This window comes from Electrona antarctica (genome assembly GCF_951216825.1).
Source record: "Electrona antarctica genome assembly, chromosome: 5".
In the NCBI taxonomy this organism is placed as follows: domain Eukaryota; kingdom Metazoa; phylum Chordata; class Actinopteri; order Myctophiformes; family Myctophidae; genus Electrona; species Electrona antarctica.
This window is the reverse complement of record NC_136810.1, coordinates 38,494,695-38,519,066: the sequence shown is the minus strand read 5'-3', so window position 1 is coordinate 38,519,066 and position 24,372 is coordinate 38,494,695. Positions and strand designations below refer to the sequence as shown.

Genomic DNA, 24,372 nt, shown 5'->3' with positions numbered 1-24,372 from the left:
CCTATGAAGAAGGCTGCGCTATAGGCGATTCACTTGTGACAGGAGGAGGACTAGTGGAGGCGGATGGCGGATGGCGCAGCGCACTGGCTGGCATTACTGCACGCAGGCAACACAGCAGAGAGAAGTGAACGGAACTGTGGTTCAGTGCACACCAAATGAGCTTCTAGCCAGTTAACTTGCCATATGCTTAAATGTTTTATAAGATCAATCAGTCATGTTGCACTAGTTATCTCGTTAAACCCAGCTGGCTGCGATAAATAACATCATCATTAATCAACGTCACCAACCGATTCATATAAATGATATCTGTAAACGCTAAAAGTGTGTGATAAGTTGACCACACAATGTTACAGTCCACTGCAGGCTACTACAGGCTATTTGATTTCCAAAATGCTTAGGATTATAACAGCCTTCCATCGGCGCGGCGGCGCGCCTCGTTATATATGCCCAAAATAACAGATCTGTATAAGCTGTCGAGACACGCCATGAGTGGTGCGTGCCTGCATGGATGGTTTGTAAAATTGTAGGCTGTTTGTACTTTTGTATTTGGACACCGAACGGGGACAATACTTAGACAACTGCTTCACTTTATAGAGGAAACTAAAGGGAGCTGGAGCTCATGTTTAGGCTACTCACCACCACTGGAAATGGAATCCATTAATAATAATAATAATAATAATACAACTTTATTTGTATAGCACCTTTCATGACATGAAATGCAGCTCAAAGTGCTTTACAGAGCAATGGGGAAAAAAAAGGAATGATGGAAATGGAACATTAACAGTCTAACGTGAGTTACATAAATCCTTTATTTCGTCCATTGAACTCTGTTCTCACTCTCACACAGAGTCACAGACACACACTGAACCGCGGCGCTTCGCTGGCCATTTAGTGGCGTTTCTTTTTTTCTTTTTTTTTAGTCAGGCTTTATCGGGCTTCGGGCCTAACATTATGGTAATTCTTAGGGTCAGGCCGAGACTCGGGCTGACCAGTTAGGGTAGGGTAGGGCCGGGCCTTCATTTTTGGGCCCGTTGAGAACTTTAGTACTACAAATGTAACCTTTAAGGTTCAGGACTTTCTGGAACTGCTTCGATTGGCCTCAATAGAGACGGTGGTTCTTGAGGACACACTACATAGTGACTGCACCTTTTTCATGTAGTACTATATTTATTTGCATCTGTGACGTTGTGCTGTGGTTCAAATGTTTGTTATCGTTTTGTTTTTCATTACATTTATTGTGTTGCTGTATTCAAGCCAAGGCATCCTTGAAAAAGAGAGCTTGCTCGCAATGGGCTTCCCTGAATAAATAATGGAGAAACACGGGTCAATTTTTGGATTGGATTTGCACTCATGATGTCAATCCTATGTGTTTAATTTGAAATCCTGTGCATTATTTGTAATTTGCGGGGAAAATAAAACTATTATAATTTAAGTGCATTTGGGATTTCAGTGTGAACAAACCAGCCCAGTATTATTTTAATCCATGTGGGTTGGATTATGTACATTTTTATCCATTTAGCCACAGGCTAATGTTATGAAGTCATAAAGCGCCTTTGTATCGGCCCATCTGAAGCCTGCTGAGTTGTTACAGTAAAAAGTTATAAAACGCACTAGACCATTTAATTGTTGTTATTCATTGTTGGCTCCTAACCATGGCGATGGGCCACGGACTGAGTGAAATACTGCCCCATGTCCTCCTTAGCACAATTCCATTAAATTAACTTGCAGTGGACTTCTCTTATTTGAGCCATAAAATGTCCTGTCGTGTTCCAACTTGGGGCCAATGAGAGACACTTTCGTAAACTTGACTTGAACCTGATCGACTCGAGGACATATAGGAGATTAGCAGGTACAACATGGCGGTCCTTTGACAACAGATCCATGATAATGGCCCCCAGCTGAATCAAATTTGATACAAACTGACACGCGACCCTGTTAATGTCCCCCTCTTAAAAACCCAATATGTCTCAGTGGGTTTATGGTGATATAAAATGGTAGCAGTAATATAGCGCTTCTCTATAAAACAGCAGTATATGGAACGTGATACTAGTCCGGCCTCTGGGATAGAGCTAAGCATTTTATTCACCAGACCTCACAGGCAAAGTTCACAAACTCCCATTGCAAAAAGCTTGGGATGACACCGTGATACTAATGTGTCCTGCAGCACACATTTACATTTATTGCTTCCATTTGTATGTACACAAGCAACAAACCTCTGACGGAATATGTTGAGCTGCTAAGGAGGGGAGTGAGAGAGAGAGTGTAAGCCATCTGGTTCTAGCAAATTCTAATTTCATCTCACGGGAAAGACTTGTGCCTCCATTTGACAGCATACATGTAGAACGTGCCTGTTTTAAACTAAGTTGCACACTGGTTGAGCTGGTGAGCCAGAGGCGTATCTACAATAAGGCGAGGGCAGGCGTCCGCCTGTCCAAATCCATTTCTGGCCTGGCCAAAATCCATACAATGAGAAAAAAAGAGGACAAAAACAACACATGAGAACTATTAGTGGACAGCTGATTGGCCGTTGCGGTAGAGTGCGACCCTCAATCACCCATTGGAATGTAAATGCAGGCCTTTCAGCCTTTGTATACTACTCGTCTGGCAGGTATATCTCTTTGAAAACCTTTAGTGCTACGATTGTGCGCGGGGAGACGACAATTAACACATCTTGCCTGTCCAAAATGTAATTCTTGCCTGCCCAAAATGTAATTCCTGGAAACGCCACTGTGGTGAGCTTCTCCAAGCTTGCTGTGAGCTTGTAGAAGGCATAACTCAGGTTTTAGGATGGAGGTAGGAGGGAAATTAAGCCCCAGATTGGCTGGCCAACGGTGAAGCCGCCAAACTCTACTGGCCAAAGCTCAAACTGCAGGCGGGCGTTCTTTTGCCAGTGCATGTAGCACGAGTACAACCCGCACAGTGGGGTTTAACATGGAGCGCTCGTTAGCACTTTTGACCACAAAATGTTGGTGGTCAAATAAAAAAATAAAAATAAGTGCTCTACTTATTTTTATTCCGGCGTCCTTCAAACGCCACTGAGCAACATCCATTGAAATGAATAGTGGGGGCGGGGCTGTCTGTCTGCACTCTAGTTTATATATACTGTATAAATCTCTATGAGGTAAATGCATGCAAGACGGAGGTGTGTAAGTGCATGAATAATCACACCGAACGAACAAAGCATCCTACAGAAGAACTAATAAGTAGGATGAGTGGAGTGCAGCTTACGTTCAATGCGGACCATGCAGCGAAAGAGAGAGAGAAAAGCAGAGCACCAAAGGAAGATGATGAAGACGATGACATAAAAAAAGAAAAAAGGAGAAAAGACAGAATGAAAGATGAAGAGAGGTACACTGCCACTGGGCACATCAAACACACACAACAACAGAGGAGGGGATAAGAGACACGAGAACGAGGAATGAATGAAAACATCGAGGAAAAGATCAAATGAGACAGGGAAAGTGAATGTGAGAGTGGTGTGTGTGTGTGTGTGTGTGTGTGTGTGTGTGTGTGTGTGTGTGTGTGTGTGTGTGTGTGTGTGTGTGTGTGTGTGCGTGCGCATTTCCCATCTTTTGAGCAGTGGGAAAACTGGACCCGGGTTTTTGGAGTTACATCGGACTGGCCAGATATGAACGATCATTGTGTCCAATGGAGTGGCCCCGGAGTGGATGTGATCTCTTCTATCATTGCGTGCGTGCGTGCGTGCGTGCGTGCGTGCGTGCGTGCGTGCGTGCGTGCGTGCGTGCGTGCGTGCGTGCGTAGCGAGGTGGCACGGGGGTGAGATATTGAAATAAAACTCCAAACTCCAGAAGGGGTGCATGCTGGGTGTGTGAGGAATTTGAAATATACTTTCTGTACAAACATAATGGAACACAGAGACAGCTGCGGAGGAGCAAGAAATGTTCAAAGGACTAAGGTCAGCCACAGCATCCACACACTCCTCCCACATCTGACTGGGCCAATCAAGAAAGTGATTGACAGCCCAGCCTGTATGAGAAACCTCGCGCACATCGCCCAGGGCTTGATGAAAAAATGGAGAATATATAAAAAAAACGATTTCACTGGGATAGTGAGAGCATTATGGAAATAACTCATAAAGTGTGTGTGTGTGTGTGTGTGTGTGTGTGTGTGTGTGTGTGTGTGCGTGTGCGTGCGTGCGTGCGTGCGTGCGTGCGTGCATGCGTGCGTGCGTGCGTGCGTGCGTGCGTGATCGCGTGATGAATGTGGTTCATAGCACCACTTTCCAAGCACACCCTCTGCTCCCACTCTCTGCTCAGTATTCTAATAGAAGACAGAAGATATGAAAACGACGCGAGATTTGTTTGACAACGCGGCGCCTAGATGAATTGGTACGAGGAGGCAGAACGGCGGAACATTTACTCTGCCGTAAAGGCAGAGATGTGTTTCAGCTTAATTAAGCCTGTCTCTCCCACGTTTCAGGTGAAGCCAGAGAGAGAGAGAGAGAGAGAGAGAGAGAGAGGGGGGGTCCGGACGGACGGACGACGGGGTGGACATAGCCAGACAGAGGGAGGGACAGAACCGAGTCAGAGCTAGACAGGAAGCATTGAGTTATCATCAGCATCACTCACTTCCTCTAGGTTCCACCCTTGTCTTGTATACACGCACGCACGCACGCACGCACGCACGCACGCACGCACGCACGCACGCACACACGCACACAAACACAACAAACTTATGAGAATACGTGTCACAGTTGTGTATTCACAGCCTTGCCTCTTCCAAATGTAGTCCTATATATACTTTCATTACTGCTAATTATACCAATGACTAAGGAGAATTCTATAGCTCAACACACAATAATGGCAAAAACAAAGACATTTTCTACCACTATAATGACTAACTCTATAGCTACAATAATGCACTGCTTCTGCACGAGTCTATGTCTACGCGTTGCAGTCTCACCTCATGGAAGGCGATGGCGTACTTATCTTTGACCCTGAGGTTCCTATTTTGGGTCCTTTTCTAGTGGTGCGATGATGGGAGAAGATGCACAGTTACAGAGACAAGTTGAGTGTGATGGCTTAGCAGTACAGTGAGGGCTTTGTGAGGAAGGAAGTGTTTCAGTATGGTCACATGAGACCACCAACCGCCACTGTCAAAACACGTTAACTCTCCAGCTGAGCCACTTTGAAATGTTTCTTTGGCAGTGCATGCCACACAAATGGCCATGTTGTATCACACAATTAAACATGCATTTAAACACGTGTGCGCGTGCACAGCAAATGCACTAAAGCACACACCCACCCACAGTGATGGAAGAAGTACTTACAGTAAGTACAACTATCATAAGTAATGTGAAAATACTACAATTAAAAAAGTCCAGTATTAAAAATGTACGTATGTATTGGCAGCGGAATGTACTCAAAGTACTCCTTACCCAGTATGTCCCATTTTAAGTTTTCTAAATGTATAGGCTACATTTATTTACTAAAATGTTATTAAAATAACAGATCTACAAACTCACACCTTTTAGATCGGCTTTTTCAAATAGCCAGAGAATATAGGGCTGAAGTGGTAACTAGTAACTCAAGTTTTCAAATAATTGTAATGGAGTAAAAGTACAATATTTGCCTCTGAGCTGTAGTGGAGTAGAAGTAAAAGTATTGAAAATCTGAAATAATAAGTAAAAAAAAACACCTAAAAAAGTACAGTACTAAATGTACATGTACCACCGTGCGGACCCGTCACATACGGCACAGTGAAATAACAATACATCCACACATTTAACCTAATACACGCACACACACACTCGCGTACAAACATGCACGCCGTACACACACGACAGCGTATGTGTTGCATTGCTCAGGGTTAAGTGGCGTAGAGATTGGATCCATGAGCGAGTGTCTTTGTTGATTTGAATGTGAGGCACCGTGTCTGGAGGAGATGATATGTGAACATGTGTCTCTGGGGGGGAACCAGCCTCTCTGATCCGGAGAGGCCCCCTCGGAGCACAATGACCCCCAAACACGCTGCTCATGCCTGGGCAGCACATGGCCACTCTGCGGCCTCTCAGAGCCATGCTTGCTTTGCCTGGGGCTGCTGAGGCAGCTGAGCTAGCTGCGACGGGCTTGTACTGAAAGGATGGGTCAGGAGGACCCAATACTGGGTCATGGATAATTCCTCCCAGGTCGTATTGTAATGCCTGCCGATGGCTAGACGTGTCGTTACGTTTATCAGTCATGGTCTCTGAGAGGTTAAGATATGGCTAAACAGGGCTCAGGTAGTGCATAACCTGACATCTTATAGTACTTGTAGGTTGAGAACTTTGGGTGAAAAATGTGTCAATGGATAGAGGGCCTTTTACTATTAGCATTAAAAAAAAGTTTCACTTTTAAGCCTCAAAACCAAGTCCATTGTTATGCGAGATGAAAGGCAAAACTCGTATGGCAAAACAGATGTCAGATTTAGTCTAGACTTGTGAACATGAACAAGGCGTTCCTGTAGCTAGAAGCGAGAAAACCAAGATTCTCTCGGCGATGTTCACAAGAAAGCAACTCGGCCGAGCACGGTTCCGTTGTCAGTAAATGGGAAACCAATGTTGTGGAAAGCACTGACAATTTTCAGCTGCAATACTATTAACCATCAAACTGAAAAGAAGCTAAATGCATGTAAAAGATTCAACATTGCACAAGTCCACAAGATGAGTGCCTGATTTACTGTGTACTGATCCGTTTCCCAGCTGTGGGAAAGATTTGTTTATAGCTATTGATGGAACTGCCTCAAGCCCTAGCAATACCACTCACTGTAGTGGCTTCGATGTGGAATTGCACACATGAAATTGTGTTTTAGCGTGGATTTTTTTCTTTTTCTTTTTCACTTTAGAAAGCATCTGTAGACTATCTCCACTGTATGCCACGTAAACCTCTCTTCCCCTGCGTCATTCTAAAACATATATTCCAGCACGCTGCCAAGCCTGCATTTACATCATTATCTCGACCCAGTGGCTGACATGAGGCGGCTGATGATTTCAAATCACACTCTTTAACTGGGGAATGAGCTCTCAATGCCACGATTGATGAGGTGACAGCACATGGAAAAGTTTGAAATTCAACCACACCATCTGCTAGCCTGCATGCTATTTATTTATTAATACGGTCTATACCCTGCCCATCCGAGCAGATAGCATGTGTGCCTGTTTGGCCAACGTCCAGGTTTCAATGCATGTATGTATGTATTGAGAGATTGCACATGCCATATACCTTTGGCTGGAGATTGGGATGGAGCAGCACGTATCCATTGGGATCGATGGCAAAGTAGTATCCATTAGGGCCAATCTGAAGCAGGAGAAGAACAAAAGAGAAAAACTATGACATTTTACTTCTAAATGTCATTCTATTTTTGAATAGAACAGGTGTTCCATCCACTGTTCAAAGCCAATTTTAATCCATTATTTGGATCAAATCAAGCTGGACCTGGAGCGTTGGAACTCCCTCCATGATTGGGCAGAGAGTATAACGTCTAAACATTCTCCCTCATTTGCTTCATCCAAATAATAATAATAATAATCTTTATTGTCCCGAAAGATATTCATCTTCACAGTCTGTTGAAATACAAAACAACACAGCACATTAAAACACGGCCTTGAGGGCAGTACAAGATATCATAGGACGACTTCTTAACACTTTGATTGCTACAAGATCTCAACAGGCCTATTTGGATGTTGCTACCGTTTAACATTGCACAAAGGCCTTGTTCGGGGGCCCACAGCAAAATGTTCTCTTATAGCGAGAATCACACGCATACATCAAAAGAAAGCTGAACTTGTCCACTTCAATTTAAAAAATACATTTTGATTTTACCATGTTCCATTCTGGAGATATTGACCTTTTTGCAACACCTGCATTTGCCTGGAAGTGGTTATCTTGAACAGCGAGCAGAGTTATGGATGGTTTAAAGTCAGAGACATTGACAGGCAGATATAAAATTGAACCCAATAAATATCCTATACATCCTATACACCGAATGAAAGCCCTGAATGTGTACTTTTACGAGGAAAAGAGTAAACATTGATCCCATGTACAGTTAGACAGTAATTGGTTATTGAATGCAGCTTGTGCCCACCAGATAACTTCAGAGAAGACATGGACGTGAACTCCTCAATATTCACAAAATAAGGCCTATAGCGACATATAAGTACTATATACCGTATGAAACAGAAGACTCTCTGCTTTCATAAGAAAAAAATCACACCCGTGTGAACTGAGTGGTGTAAGGTTTTATATAGCATGATCAGCTGTGGTCTGACGTAATGTCTGACGTAATGAAATAAGGTAAGGTATTATGTAGCCTGATCAGCTCTGATCTGACGTAATGAAATCACACCCGGATGTGATTTCACAACTGGCTTTTTCTGTGCAGAGAAAATGACCATGGTTGCTACGGTCATCCAGTTCACCCGGGTGTGATTTAATTACGTCAGAAATTATTTTGAACATAGCAACCATGGTCATTTTTTTCTGCACACAAAAGCCAGTTGTAGGAGTGGTTTACACCACTCAAAAACTTCTACTGTAGTAATAATAAAAATCACACCCATGTGAAGTGAGTGGTGCAACTCTGTCCCATATTCTGTTCTCTGCTTATTCAATACAGCTCGCTATATACGGACTGAGGCAGAAAGTCATGTAAACCTTTTATTTACAGTTTGGTCTGTAAACTTCTACTGTAATAATAAAAATCACACCCCTGTGAAGTGAGCGGTGCAACTGTTCTCTACAGTTGCGCGGTGCAATGGTAGAGAACAGCACCGCTCACTTCACAGGGGTGTGATTTTTATTATTACAGTAGAAGTTTACAGACCAAACTGTAAATAAAAGGTTTACATGACTTTCTGTCTCAGTCCGTATATAGCGAGCTGTAGTGAATAAGTACAGAACAGTTGCAACGCTCACTTCACAGGGGTGTGATTTTTATTATTACAGTAGAAGTTTACAGACCAAACTGTAAATAAAAGGTTTACATGACTTTCTGCCTCAGTCCGTATATAGCGAGCTGTATTGAATAAGCAGAGAACAGAATATGGGACAGAGTTGCACCACTCACTTCACATGGGTGTGATTTTTATTATTACTACAGTAGAAGTTTTTTTCTTATGAAAGCAGAGAGTCTTCTGTTTCATACGGTATATAGTATTTATATGTCGCTATAGGCCTTATTTTGTGAATATTGAGTTCGGGTCCATGTCTTCTCTGCAGTTATATCTGGTGGGCGCAATGTGCAATGTAACCAATTTATGACAAACTGTACATGGGATCAATGTTTACTCTTTTCCTCGTAAAAGTACACATTCAGGGCTTTCATTCGGTGTATAGGATGTATAGCATATTTATTGTGTTTATTGTTATATCTGCCTGTCAATGTCTGACTATAAACCTTCATAACTCTGCTTTTAGATGATGATGATGATTGCCTCATTGTCTTGATCGCAAAACATTGGGGGGGGGGGGGTTCATGGGCACATTGGGCAGCAAAAGTCTTGATCCGTACGGCTATAAAAAGTCCCATTCCACCGTTCGGTTCAGAACTATAGTATAACGGTGAGACGCGTTGTCATCAGCTGATTTTGTTTTTCAAGCTAGTATAGGGAAACATGCCTGGGCATGCACGTTGGGGGCGATGGAGAAAAAAAAGCTTCGGATAACACCACGGTTTAGGACGCGGAAAAGTTCGTTATACATTACACCCGGGTCGATTACGTCCCCGATGCGTTCATTGCGGTCTTATCACTACAATTATAATGAATAAAAAAGCGTTACAACCACACGTCCGAGCGATCTCCGATTATGACGGCTCTGCATGGCGATACGTGATCCACCAACGGTAGACTGTCTTTTGTCATGGCGGCCCCTCTCGATACTGTAGTTCGTTTGTTAGTTCGTAGTATTGTAGGCTCGGGGATCGTTTGGTCGCTACAGTATGAAGAAGGAAACATGCATCTGTCCATGTGTGTTGCAGACGTTATGCAATATGCAATGCAATGCCGATCGGATCCGGTGCATATGTTTTTTTCCGAGAGCCATCTCGCAAGATCCTCCTTCTGGAGAAACAGGAGGGGAGGGGGGAATCGAGTACTATAGTGTTGGGTAAAAGCCAATAGGTGGAGGAAAGCCTGGTGAGGCGAGGTTAGGTGAAATTTGATTCTTTTCACACACAGACTAGATCGGCATGGGCGCGTCCATTTTACAATGGCTTCTACACGTAAAGCGGCCCGACCTCCTGTTTTCAGGAGGGGAGGGTTTTTTTTTTTTTTTTTCTGATCACGTGAGCGGGACTAAGCAGCAATGATAGGGTGATGGTTCTTCATTGTCCGGGTGGGTAAAAAGATGAATGAAAGTATGCTATAAAAAAGTGATTGAAACGTATTGATACGTGATTCGCACCCGACGTTTGATTAATTGATAACGTATTGATACGCGATTCGCGTCGGCTGTGTTAATATCCGCTTTACATAATCTAATCTTAAACTTGTTTTTTACCAAGTGTCTTAGATTCCGGTTTCAAACAATGGGATTCAAAGGGTTCAGTATCTCTTCCTAAGTGGATCTTTCTGAGGATGGAGTCCTTTGATCCGATACAGTACAGAAATATGATGTTCTAAGGAATGACCTTCTTCTTTTCTTTCAGATAAGATAAATTATATTAAGAAACAATACCTCCTTTTTAACATAGCCAATATCAATAAGTGGTTGATTTGTTCCCCCAGGAGATATATTAATCAGCATTTTATACAACAGTCTTCTTTTCCTTTCTGCTTACCTTCAGGGGTCGCCACAGCGAATCATCTGCCTCCATCTCACCCTGTCCTCTTCTCTCACACCAACTAACTTCATGTCCTCTTTCACTACACCCATACATCTTCTCTTTGGTCTTCCTCTGTCTAGGCCTCCTGCCTGGCAGTTCCAACCTCAACATCCTTCTACCGATATACTATCCCTCCTATCCTCTGTACGTGTCCAAACAATCTCAGTCTGGCCTCTCTGGCTGTATCTCCAAAAGACATGCACTGTCCCTCTGATTCTCATTCCTGATCCTATCCATCCTTGTTACTCCCTGAGAGAACCTCAGTCTCTGCTACCTCCAGCTCATTTTAGTCTCTGCTACCTCCAGCTCTGCTTCCTGTCTTTTCCTCAGTGCGACTGTCTCTAAAGTCTAAACCATACAACACAGCTGGTCTCCCTCCACCGTCTCTAAAGTCTAACTCTAAACCATACAACATACTGTAGCTGGTCTCCCTCCACCGTCTCTAAAGTCTAACTCTAAACCATACAACATACTGTAGCTGGTCTCCCTCCACCGTCTCTAAAGTCTAACTCTAAACCATACAACATACTGTAGCTGCTCTCCCTCCACCGTCTTGTACCTTCCCTTTCATTCTCGCTGATACTTTCCTATCACACATCACACCTGACACTTTTCTCCACCCACAGTATGAGGAATTATTATGCCGTTGACGTTGGTCTACAGGAGCTGGGTCAGGCATAGAGATTCAGAAGATATGTGTGAGGATACTTTGTACAATACAAAATATATAACAATCTGTACTCAAACCAGGCCATTGCGACTCAAAATATTACACAGAGTGCATTTATCACCTGATCACCTCTCCAAATTTAAACCTGCCATGCATATCCCCATTGTACCTTAAATGTAAAATAAATACATTATGCTTTTGGTCCTGATAGCAAATTGCTAAAATATTGGGTTCCTCTACTGTATGAAATGCACACCATGTTAGGAACTGAGCTTGAACTGGATCCAGTATCACTTCACAGCTAATTTAACCAAAATGTGGAAAGCTTGTCTTCACTCTTCACTATATGTAAATGACTGTGAATGTATGTGCCCTTATATATGTATCTAGACGCTAGAGCCTTTATACAAAGCACATGAGACTCTATAAGGTCCCGCTGTGGTGGTTATCTTTGTTGTGATGTGGTGATAGCAGACTCAGAATTGTAGGATGTTCAACAGATGTATCTTCTTCTTTTTTTTTTTATTCTGTATTGATTGTTTTTCCCTGTTCCCTTTCTCAGATTGTGCTGAGTTGTGTGGTGTTGTGTTTAATGTTTTATGTCCGTGTATAATGGAAAAATCAATAAAATATATTGAAAATAAATGACAGAATAAAACAAAAATACTGAGAGATAAGACAAAGAGGGCTGTGAAATTGAGATTATGTGGAATAACTGGTTCTGTTTCAAAGGCACCCAGTATTAGGGTTGCCAAGCGTTCCTGGAAATGCAGAATCGCCCCTTATTTGGAAACTAAAAGACGTTTCCCTTATTGAAATGATAAGGAACACACTTTGTTCCTTATTTAGGGATATCAATCAATGACACATCTTACAAGTTCAAACAGCTCAAACAAAGCTCATATGTGGACCATGTCCGCCTTTCTTTGTCTTTGTATTTGTATCTGTCTTTTATGTCACTATGGACCATGTGTCTTTAATAAAGTTAGATGAATTGATTGACATATGCTGCTAACCACGTAAAGTCTCTAGACTTGGTAAACTGGACCCGAGTTGTCTCTGTACTTTGGCCCAAATCTCTTAGGCAAAAATAGCTCATCTACAGGGACATGCAGAGAGAGAGGCAGGGGCTGAAATCCCGTAGGGCACTTTTGGACAAAATAGCCGGTCTCACAACGCGCTGCCGTGTGAGACCGGCTGTAGATCGGCTATAGATCGCCTATTTTATCTACTGGAGTCTTTATGATGCGGTGTACGACATGGATTTCGAAACCAATTCGTTCAACACAAAATGCTGAATTCAAGTTCAGGGGACTTCGGGAAAAAAGCAATTCTCCTGAATGCTGCCTTCTGTTATGGCATGGAAAGGATTTTGGCATTTGCATTTCTTTCACCATAGTAAGTGCTGCATTCGTGGTCTGGAAAGGGCAGTTGTTTTACAGACGGGTAAAAGGGCAGGGACTCAAGCCTCCTTTGATGTCTATGTGTGCACGTGCCTGCTCATCTACAAGCTCACAACTTGCGTAGATCTGCTATTTTTGGCTAATGTTTTTTTGGCTAATGGATGCCCGTCACGCCATGGCCGGGTGTCCCTTATTTGAATTTCATGTATAGTTAGCAACCCTACTCCGTATGGAAAGATTCATGTACAGAAAAAGCAGAATAAAGATTCCAATTAAGGGACGTTCATCATGAAAAACTAGGTGATCAGTGAACACCAGTGGGCAGGCATGTCATGTGCACACATTGGCCCCTTTTTCACTGGTTGGGAACCGGTTCAGTTCAGAACCAATTCTTAGTCCATGAGCCAGAGCTCCAAAATTGGAACGTTAATTATGAATTATTATTAATTAAGTAAATTAATATATGATAACCCTTCCACAGTAGTAGCTTTTTCACATTTTATTTTCTTTGCATATTTTCATATATAATGCCTAATTTGCATATTTAAATGCACAATTTCAGAAAGTTTGTAATACAATAAATCTTTGTCTTCGTTTAAGTAATAAACTGGGGAAGTTTCATAGTGATAACTATTCATTATATTTGTACCTATCCACCTATCACGTACAGTATGTATCACGGTGAAAATAACAAAATGTGTGATAAATATGAAAAGTCACACTCGTGTGAACTAAGTGGTGCAACTCCGTGTGGGGGTCCCCGGAACCTCCAGACCCACCGGAAGGCGCCCAGGGTGCTGGCCCGGTTCCGGTTACTGTGTGGGGGAATTAGCAGACGACATAGGGACGGACATAGGGAGGGACGGAAATTGCTGTTCCTGGGAGTGGCTGCACGCCTGCACCACTCAAAAAGCTACTACTGTGGAAGGGTTATCATAGGCTATATTAATTTACTTATATTGATCCTATAAAGAATTATCTACATTTGTGTGGAAGTAACTAGTAAATTGTTTAAAGCAAAAACACGGTATAGCCCATGATGTGGGATTGAAGAAGGCCTTGTTGTGTGCAACCAGTGGACAAGTCAACTGGGACTGTTTGGTCGGTGATGCAGACATCAAAACAGAATGCCACGCGTGACGCAATCCCCTCTCTCACGAACAGCTCCACAGGGAGAGAACAAGGACTGCACCATTGAACATGCGGCTGTTTGGATAGGGTGAGATAGATGTGTTTTGGGATGTATTGTAAGTGAGTGTGTGTGCGTGCGTGCATGCGTGCGTGCGTGCGTGCGTGCGTGCGTGCGTGCGTGCGTGCGTGCGTGCGTGCGTGTTCACTCACTGTGAAGCGTGGTGTGAGCTTCTTAATGTCATTCAAAGACACATCAATCCCCATTACACCCAGAATCAACTGGTTTTCGTACTGAGAGAGAGAGAGAGAGAGAGAGAGAGAGAGAGAGAGAGAGTAGTATTTAAACAGTTAAGAACATACTTTACTATGCTTTTCTTATTATGCTCTTGACCTGACTTTAACTGCTACATGGTATAATATTTCTTAAATGAAATACCTCTCCCTTCTTGTCATCTTTGATCTTGGTCTTGTTGAAGACAGGCAGAGTTCCTGTGATGACCAAACCCAGTTCCTGATGTGAGGGAGAGGAGGAGTGAGAGAGAGAGGAGGGGGGGTGGGGGGGACAACATACTTTTGAATACTTACGTATTTTTTGACTCCTGTACGTTAACTCAAGTGCATATTTGACGGGGCAAATTTCACTTCATGCGTCATGATGACGGACGTTCATGACTAGGCCAGATCACATGATCTTTACGTAATTTCCAGGACGTCTTCACCAGTTGAAATAATATAGCTTATCCTGGGCCAGATCTGACTAATTATGAGACGTCACTAATTCGTCCAGGTCCTGACCGTGCTTGCTGGGTATACTTTGACTCGACTACTGGGGTTGAGTGCTTTGTCCCGCGCTGACTGTTGACTGTGATGACATACCAGAGCATCCAGGTAGACGTTAGTCCACTGGACCTGTTTGGCCTGCTGGTCCGCCAGGACCATGGGTCTTCCCAGCACATCCAGGTACTCCTGAATCACACAGGATCCCACATACATACAAAGACATTGACACCTGGACGATTCCTGGAGACATTCATAATAATACTTAACACTTTCAGTCTAACATCGAATAGAGCCCTGCATGCATCCCAATCACCTGCGTGTTTATTCGAATGGCTCCGATTGAGGGAATCTCGTAGAAGTGACCTGGAAGTGTCAATAGATTAGATTGTTATTCACAAATGACAAAAGTGCAAAAGTGGTACGTCGGGTTAAATGGTTGAGAACCACTGTGCTATGCGACAGTGACAAAAGTACACACAGTCAAACAAAGCAAGCGCAGAGAGTCATCATGTGCATATAGTCTGGCGCTTAACATCACCCTCGGAGACTCCAGAGGACTGACTGCTGCTGGTTTTCATTCTAGCTGTCTGCTTAAGAATAAATGAAGAATAAATCTAGTTTCAACGATTGAGGAAGTCAGGGGGAAAAAAAGTTCAAAACCCCTCCCTGTGGGTTTAAAGGACTACCTGAAGCAATAGAAACAAAGACGAATGCTCAGTACTTGAGTTGAGAACCCTGATTATTCCAATATGTGTTAAGACCATAGCTACAGGGGGAATTCATTTGATTGTAAACGTGTTTGTTTGTTTTAGATTGATAGTTTCAGCTGTGGTGTTGCGCCATACCTTTGTTGGCACAAGCCATCCACTGGGCGGGTCCTTTGTCGTAGTTGTGCTGGCCGACAGAGAAGGTGAATATTCTGACCTGAAACACAACAGAACATCCAGACGGCTCAAACAGAAGCATTTATAGTGTTGACCAGAGGCACTTTACAAAGTGACACTCAGCACTTTGTAACTTAGCTAAAAAAGAAAGAAAGAAAAAAGTGCTGTGTAGTTTGTGCTATAGTAATTATTCTCCTCACAACTCAGAAGTTTTATGGTAGAGATAATATATGCACTGATGCAGACACACTGGGCATGAAAGCATGATTCTTGAGGAAAGTTAGCCCTAAAGCAAGCACGCACGTTGCACGCACGCATGCACACTCTTTGGCCAAATTGTGGACCTGAGCCCTTCCATGCCATTCCTCATGCCTGACCTTTGATCTTTGGTTGAGGGCAGCACGTTATTAAAGGAAATGGCAAAATCACAGAAAACTAATTATGAATATATACGTAGCCTATATATTTGCAACTGTTTTGGTTGATGTGCTGATGTACTGTACTACGTGTATATGACATTTTGCATGGTCATTTTCAAATCTGGAAAAAATTGCACAAAAAAAAACAAGACCGTTTGGTTTTTATCATGGGAGAGAGAGGCTGGAGCACCGTGGCAATTCTGTTGCTTTGGGGAAAGGGAACTTCACGACTCTCACCAACTGCTTTTGATTCAGCCTGGGATCCATTCCCTGTCATCAATATGGGGAAGTTAATAACCACATGAACCCCAGTGTTCCTATTCTGGGAAAAGATTCTGCAACAATAGCCGTTTTGGTGTCGAAACCTTTCCACCGATACCTAGCCTTATCAGTAATGATTATATACTGATATTCAGTTATTGGTTTACACAACGTTTCTAATCTGAATATTATAAATTCCTATAATTGCCCAACACTGATGACATGGACAGCATTGGCTCAGGGGTAGAGTGGCCATTAGAATGGCTGCATGGGAAAACTGTGAGGTTCCCAGTTCGATCCCGGGCCAGAGTTAGTGTCAAAGTGTCCTTGAGCAAGACACTGAAGGCCGAATTGCTCCCGATGTGCAGGTTGGTGCCTTGCATGGTTTCCTCCGCCATCGGTGTATGAATGGCTGAATGTAATGGGGTACATTCAATGGGTAATCCATGAAAAGCGCTTTGGATAAAAGCACTATATAAATGCACCATTTTACATTTATGGACAGGACATGCTCACACTAGCCTGTCACACTTCTTTGTTAGATAGAATTAGATAGAATTATAGAATGGTAAAACTGTAGAAATAAAATAAAGTACCCGACCACCTTTGTTCTGTTTTGAATAAAAAAACAGTTGAACCTTATGTGTTTCAGCACTGTTGAAACACTGCTTTCTCTAGTAGACACTGCAGGATGGTCACAGATGGAACATGGTAGAAAGGAGGAACATGCTGTAAGCAAGCAGCCCACAGCGCTGTAATGTTGTAGCCTTGATGTGAACTTTTGATCAAATGCATGCAGGTGCTTCTAGAGAGGCACGGTTTGCTTTGTCATATTTTGTAATCAAAGACCGCCTTCCATTTCCCATTTTCGTGCACACACTTTTTTTTTACAGGGTATATAGTGCATGTATGTGTGTGTGTGTGCGTGCGTGCGTGCGTGCGTGCGTGCGTGCGTGCGTGCGTGCGTGCGTGCGTGTGTATACAGGTCAACAATTCACAATGTCCTTTCTCAAGAATTGGGAGATATGATTAATTCAATGCACTACAGAAGTCATAGTGTCGGGGGCTTAGTATACTGTAAATGCCATAAATCATACCATACTGGTATATGGGCATATTGGTTGGATCGGTGCTTCTGGACAACTGGAGAATTGGATTGGCGACGCGCAAAATTTGAAGTATTAGGTTTGTTTATGGTTATATCTGAGTAATGGTGATGCAGCCATGCATGCTCCACCTTCCCTCCCATTACCACATTTTATTATAGGATATGATATTCTCAATTTAGTGAGCTTGTAGCTATTTTTGGGAAATAAATACATATTTAATTCAAATCGATTATTCTTGGGGAACGGTGGCGCAGTCGGTAGCGCTACCGCCTCACAGCTAGAAGGTGCTGAGCTCTCCCCAGGTTGGCAGAGGGAGTGTAGCGCCCAGGATTACACTAGACAATTGACATTGGGTGAAAAAATGGATTACAAAAAAATAAAATAATATTCTTTATAACCGATTAAATTAATCGGTTCTAAATCAGATTAACTTGTGCACTCCTATAGTGGTGTGCATGTTTCCTTTTATGTATGTTTTGTCATTGGCCAAACACTGCACACATACTTGTACAAACTATTCAAATTAATTAGCCCTCGTATGCAGATACGCGCCTGTGGAGTGTGTACTGTGTGGATGAATGCGAATGTGTGCGTGCACTGCGCATGATGCGTGTAATATACAGCGTGTATCATGGGATATGTCTTTTGTCTATCCCAGTGTGCAGAATAACAAAGCTCATCTGCCCTCCATCTGTGTAAACTGTTAGGTAAAGAGGATGTGCAAAACGGAAGTGAAATCCAAAGGGAGCTCTGAAAAGCTGAGTCGAATAAAAACTAAGACAGGAGCGCATCGAGCCATATAAAAGCAAACAACCCTCTCTCTAGTGTGTGTGTGCGTGTGTGTGTGTGTGTGTGTGTGTGTGTGTGTGTGTGTGTGTGTGTGTGTGTGTGTGCTTCTCTGACCTACCTTTTTCTCAGTATTGTATTTCTCCAGTATGGCCTGAGCTCTCTCCTCTCCTCCATCAGTGAACAGCATGATAATTTTGTTGCAGTTGGCTCTGCTCACGTTAGTCTGCAAAGACAATATGTTGTGTTACTGATCCATCCTGTCATTCTTTATTATTATTATTATTATTTTTAAATTAATTTCATTACTATTTTACCAAGATTGTGTTTGCGGCCCACCCATCTGACCACCCATCTGACCACCCATCTGAACACCCATCTGACCACCCATCTGACCACCTATGTCTGAGACAATATGGTTAGTGTTAAATGGTCAGTTGGGTGATCATAACATGCATTTTCAGAGCATGTTAAGTTCAATCAATCAATCAATCAATTGTAAACTCACTTTTCAAGGTTGTAAAGAGAATAAACTATGACATTTATTTTTTTACATATATATTATTATTATTATATTAATAAATGGTAAATAATAATTAAAGTCTTTCAAATCAATAATTAGGGGGCTCACTAGCAATATCCCACAGGTTGAGAACCAAAGCTCTGAAGTTAAAATTGTGAATTGCTCATTTTTACAGTCAACTCACCATCCATTGTCAAGTTAATGTACCAGCCAACCACATTGCACTTTAGCACTTGTAAAATGTACAGTTCGTTGTAACTAAGTTGCTTTCAGCAGTAGGCTATCTGAGTACAGCCTCAGACCATCATAACACCATTGACCAGCAGATGGCAGTGTAAGATAACACTTTGCTTTTGTTGCCTTTTACAGGTAAATATCCATTCATGAGTTGTTTTTTGGGAGTGCAATGTAGCTCAGTGGTTTTCAACCAGTGGCCCGGGGACCACCAGTGGTCCTTAAGGAGGTTCCAGGTGGTCCCCAGCTAAATGATGGAGAGTTGGTAACCAAATGAACCCTTATAGATCTTTAACTCTTGAGAGTGTAAAATGAAACCAAATGGACCCGTACGGGTCCATTTGGTTTCATTTTACACTCTCAAGAGTTAAATTATTGTTAAACATCTGCATTGCTTCATTTACAAGAAGCAATGAATTAGAAAATGTAGAATAATTGTTATTTTGACCGTTTGCCTGTTTTCCTATCTACTGTATCACATCACATCAATACAGCATGGAATTGTGGACAAAATGTTATGTAACAACAACAACAACATATTCAGGGTTTTGGGTCTGAGAGGCTAAATGTCATCAAATGGTGGTCCGGGGCTCAAATGCCCAGCAATAAATAATGGGTCTTGATACAGAAAGGGTTGAAAAGCCCTGACGTATATCTCACCACAGACAGCTGCTCAAAAGCGAACTCAAAGCCCTTGGTGTAGTTGGTGATGCCTTTGGCCGAGATGTTCTGCACGGCATCTTTCAGCATCTTCTTGTTCCTCACGTTGGCTTGGACCAGGCGGTCAAAACACGCCGTGTTATTCACGATGGTGTTGAACTGATGAGAGGGAAAGCAGAGGCCAGAAGTTTTATTCATTTTTTTACTAAATGTTTATCCCATGATTTTGTAACCCATTTTTTCCACCCAGTGTCAATTATCTAATCTAATGTATCCCTGGGCTCTACACTCCCTCTGTCAACCTGGGGAGAGCAACGGACTGACCTCATGCTTCCTTCAATGCTTGGGGGGTTCAAGCCGCTTTTCTTTTCACCTGACATGGGGGGAGTTTCCCCAGTTGGATGTACAGTAGCGCGTGGAAGGAACACACTATTGCAACCAGTTCCTTTTCCCCTCCACCAGGCGCCCCAGCTGGCCAGGGGGAGGCAGTTTAGACACCAGAATTACTGCATGTTTTTTGTGAGGGTACCACTACCTACCCTAGGGGGTAACGGGGAGAACATGCAAACTCCACACAGAAAGGCCCAGAAGTTTTATTCATGATGGTGTTGAACTGAGCGAGAAAGCAGAGGCGAGAACTGAAGTTGCAACCCACAACTTATTCCCACAGGTGTGTACGCTGTGTGCAAAGATCGCTCACACCAATCATGTGCAAGGTTACACATGTATGGATGAATGTACTGCGCACGTACGTATGTACGTACGTACGCACGCACACGCACACGCACACACACACACACACACACACACACACACACACACACACACACACACACACACACACACACACACACACACACACACACACACACCTGGCCTTGGCTATTATCATGAGGCTGTAAACAGACACATTCATCAAGTCCCTCTAATTGCTCTGCATCCTTGGAGCTCAATGATTCGGTACCCATGGAAACAAGATTCCTCTATAAGAAAACCAGTTTCAGCAGCTACAAAATCTTATTAAAAGCAAGAGCATCATTTCCACCCTGCCGCACACACACACACACGCACACGCACACGCGCAAACACACACACACACACACACACACACACACACACACACACACACACACACACACACACACACACACACACACACACACACACACACACACCGTCTAACCAAAACGCTACCTGTCAATATTACCTTCCGCACACCTCCCCCCCCCCCCCCCCTCCCTGGCTATTGAGTCTGGTTCCGAGTCAACAGATGGCCAATCTATTCATTGTTGAGACATTTGGAATGGCCACATTGTACTCGTTGGATCGGCAAGGTGTGTGACATGCATGGCGGAGACAGGATAAAGGAACCAATTGCTGACATGGAAATAATGGGCTCCAGTTAATAAAGGTATACTTAGTAAGGTGGAGTACAGAACCATGCACTGTAGAAAAGAACCCTATACTATTTAAGCAATATTACACGAGAGGGTGAGTGTTACCGTCATTAATGGCGGTAACGCACATCCTCGAGTGTGATATTGTGATTATACCACAGTTACTCAATTTCATTGCAATATTCAATACTAAATCATATATTTTTTAATGACAGATGTAGCCACTACGACCATGTAAACACCTAGCTTAGCAGTAGCCACTGCGTGTGGGGACTGCCCATGCAGCACAGCTGTTTTTTTAATGTTTTGATTAGGTGTGCGGTGATGCTTGTTTGAAGCACGGGTAGAGAGCTATTTCAAACAATTAGATTGCTTCCTCGAAACTACCAGTGGCATAATTGAGATTAAATGGAACACAACACAACACAACAGCAGCACCCAGGTGTTAATCTATCCATTTGTATCTCCATTTATAACTCAGAGAGTTTATGAATGTAACTGAAATTAACCTTTACGAAGACATTCTGAGTTATACTCAGAGTTATTAACACTGATTTCACTGCATGCGTAATAATAATGCCATATGAAGGCTCTGGGAACAGCAGAGCAGTATAAAGCAGCATTGCATTGTGTAGCAGAGTTCTTCTAAAACAATACAGCACCCCATCGATCTCTCAACCAATCAATGTGTCTCTGTGAGACGGCCAACTGGGAGGCCTGGAACACTGATCTACAGAGACAAGCAGGCAGGCGAGAAGACTAGCAGAGACCAGACCGTGTGTGTATATGCAACTCTCTATCAGAGAGACAGAGAAGACAAGCAGAGACCAGACCGTGTGTGTATATGCAACTCTCTATCAGAGAGACAGAGAAGACAAGCAGAGACCAGACCGTGTGTGTATATGCAACTCTCTATCATAGAGACAGAGAAGACAAGCAGAGACCAGACCGTGTGTGTATATGCAACTCTCTATCAGAGAGACAGAGAAGACAAGCAGAGACCAGGCCGTGTGTGTATATGCAACTCTCTATCAGAGAGACAGAGAAGACAAGCAGAGACCAGACCGTGTGTGTATATGCAACTCTCTATCATAGAGACAGAGAAGACAAGCAGAGACCAGACCGTGTGTGTATATGCAACTCTCTATCAGAGAGACAGAGAAGACAAGCAGAGACCAGACCGTGTGTGTATATGCAACTCTCTATCATAGAGACAGAGAAGACAAGCAGAGACCAGACCGTGTGTGTATATGCAACTCTCTATCAGAGAGACAGAGAAGACAAGCAGAGACCAGACCGTGTGTGTATATGCAACTCTCTATCATAGAGACAGAGAAGACAAGCAGAGACCAGACCGTGTGTGTATATGCAACTCTCTATCATAGAGACAGAGAAGACAAGCAGAGACCAGACCGTGTGTGTATATGCAACTCTCTATCATAGAGACAGAGAAGACAAGCAGAGACCAGGCCGTGTGTGTATATGCAACTCTCTATCATAGAGACAGAGAAGTCAAGCAGAGACCAGGCCGTGTGTGTATATGCAACTCTCTATCATAGAGACAGAGAAGACAAGCAGAGACCAGACCGTGTGTGTATATGCAACTCTCTATCAGAGAGACAGAGAAGACAAGCAGGGACCAGACCGTGTGTGTATATGCAACTCTCTATCATAGAGACAGAGAAGACAAGCAGAGACCAGACCGTGTGTGTATATGCAACTCTCTATCAGAGAGACAGAGAAGACAAGCAGAGACCAGACCGTGTGTGTATATGCAACTCTCTATCATAGAGACAGAGAAGACAAGCAGAGACCAGGCCGTGTGTGTATATGCAACTCTCTATCATAGAGACAGAGAAGACAAGCAGAGACCAGGCCGTGTGTGTATATGCAACTCTCTATCATAGAGACAGAGAAGACAAGCAGAGACCAGACCGTGTGTGTATATGCAACTCTTTATCATAGAGACAGAGAAGACAAGCAGAGACCAGACCGTGTGTGTATATGCAACTCTCTATCATAGAGACAGAGAAGACAAGCAGAGACCAGACCGTGTGTGTAACTATCTAAAGAAAGAAAGAAAGAAAGCAAGAAAGCAATAAATAAATAAATAAATAAATAAATAAATAAATAAATAAATAAATAAATAAATAAATAAATAAATAAATAAATAAATAAATAAATAAATAAATAAATAAATAAATAAATAAATAAATAAAGAAAGAAAGAAAGAAAGAAAGAATGGAAAGAAAGTTTGTGCGTGCGTGCGTGCGTGCGTGCGTGCGTGCGTGCGTGCGTGCGTGCGTGCGTGCGTGCGTGCACATTTCAAATGGGACGGGCAGCCTTGAAGCTTGGTGCTGAATGACAGTTGCAGACATGCACGTCTCTACTGGACTGGAAGGCAATATCAGCATGAGTCTAGTCTGACAAAAGGACTGAATCAAAGAGACAGAACACACACACACACAAACACACACACACACACACACACACACACACACACACACACACACACACACACACACACACACACACACACACACACACACACACACACACACACACACACACACACACACACACACAGAGCACAGATCATTGTGCACACAGAGCAGACTCACATCATCTCTTAAAAGGAGAAGAGAGGAAGGTGAGAAGGAGTGTGGGAAGGTGGGGGGCAGAGCAGAGACGAATGGCTTGAGGAGAACCCTGGATTTAGAAAATATTGATTTCCCCAAAAATGGATTGGATTAGCGGTCACATATGAGAGAAGTGGCTAATCTCAGAGAGCCCTAATCCCCAGTGGACTAGATTCCCCCCATAGAGAGAGAGAGAGAGAGAGAGAGAGAGAGACAGAGAGAGAGAGAGAGAGAGAGAGAGAGAGAGATATCTCCAGATGGGGACTGCCCGTTAGTCTGACTACGTGGCCGGTTAAGACTCTGCCAGTCCACCTAATGTCCTCCTCTGCCAGTCCACCTAATGTCCTCCTCTGCCAGTCCACCTAATGTCCTCCTCTGCCAGTCCACCTAATGTCCTCTGTTCTCCTCTGCCAGTCCACCTAATGTCCCCCTCTGCCAGTCCACCTAATGTCCTCCTCTGCCAGTCCACCTAATGTCCTCCTCTGCCAGTCCACCTAATGTCCCCCTCTGCCAGTCCACCTAATGTCCTCCTCTGCCAGTCCACCTAATGTCCTCTGTTCTCCGCTGCCAGTCCACCTAATGTCCCCCTCTGCCAGTCCACCTAATGTCCTCCTCTGCCAGTCCACCTAATGTCCTCTGTTCTCCGCTGCCAGTC

At 43.3% G+C, this 24,372-nt stretch overlaps 1 protein-coding gene across 1 annotated transcript in view; it reads right to left on the bottom strand.

The window, feature by feature from the left end:
- LOC306923967 (voltage-dependent calcium channel subunit alpha-2/delta-1) overlaps positions 1-24,372 on the bottom strand; it is a gene marked incomplete at both ends in the record, with an annotated part of 153,476 nt that overhangs the window by 40,817 nt on the left and 88,287 nt on the right. Inside the window, 9 exons of the mRNA XM_079502312.1 lie at positions 4,924-4,983; positions 7,221-7,295; positions 14,236-14,316; positions 14,462-14,536; positions 14,902-14,991; positions 15,119-15,168; positions 15,651-15,729; positions 18,386-18,490; positions 19,682-19,840. Of these exons, the coding sequence (XP_079358438.1) occupies positions 4,924-4,983; positions 7,221-7,295; positions 14,236-14,316; positions 14,462-14,536; positions 14,902-14,991; positions 15,119-15,168; positions 15,651-15,729; positions 18,386-18,490; positions 19,682-19,840 (774 nt within the window). The remainder of the gene's footprint in view (positions 1-4,923; positions 4,984-7,220; positions 7,296-14,235; positions 14,317-14,461; positions 14,537-14,901; positions 14,992-15,118; positions 15,169-15,650; positions 15,730-18,385; positions 18,491-19,681; positions 19,841-24,372) is intronic.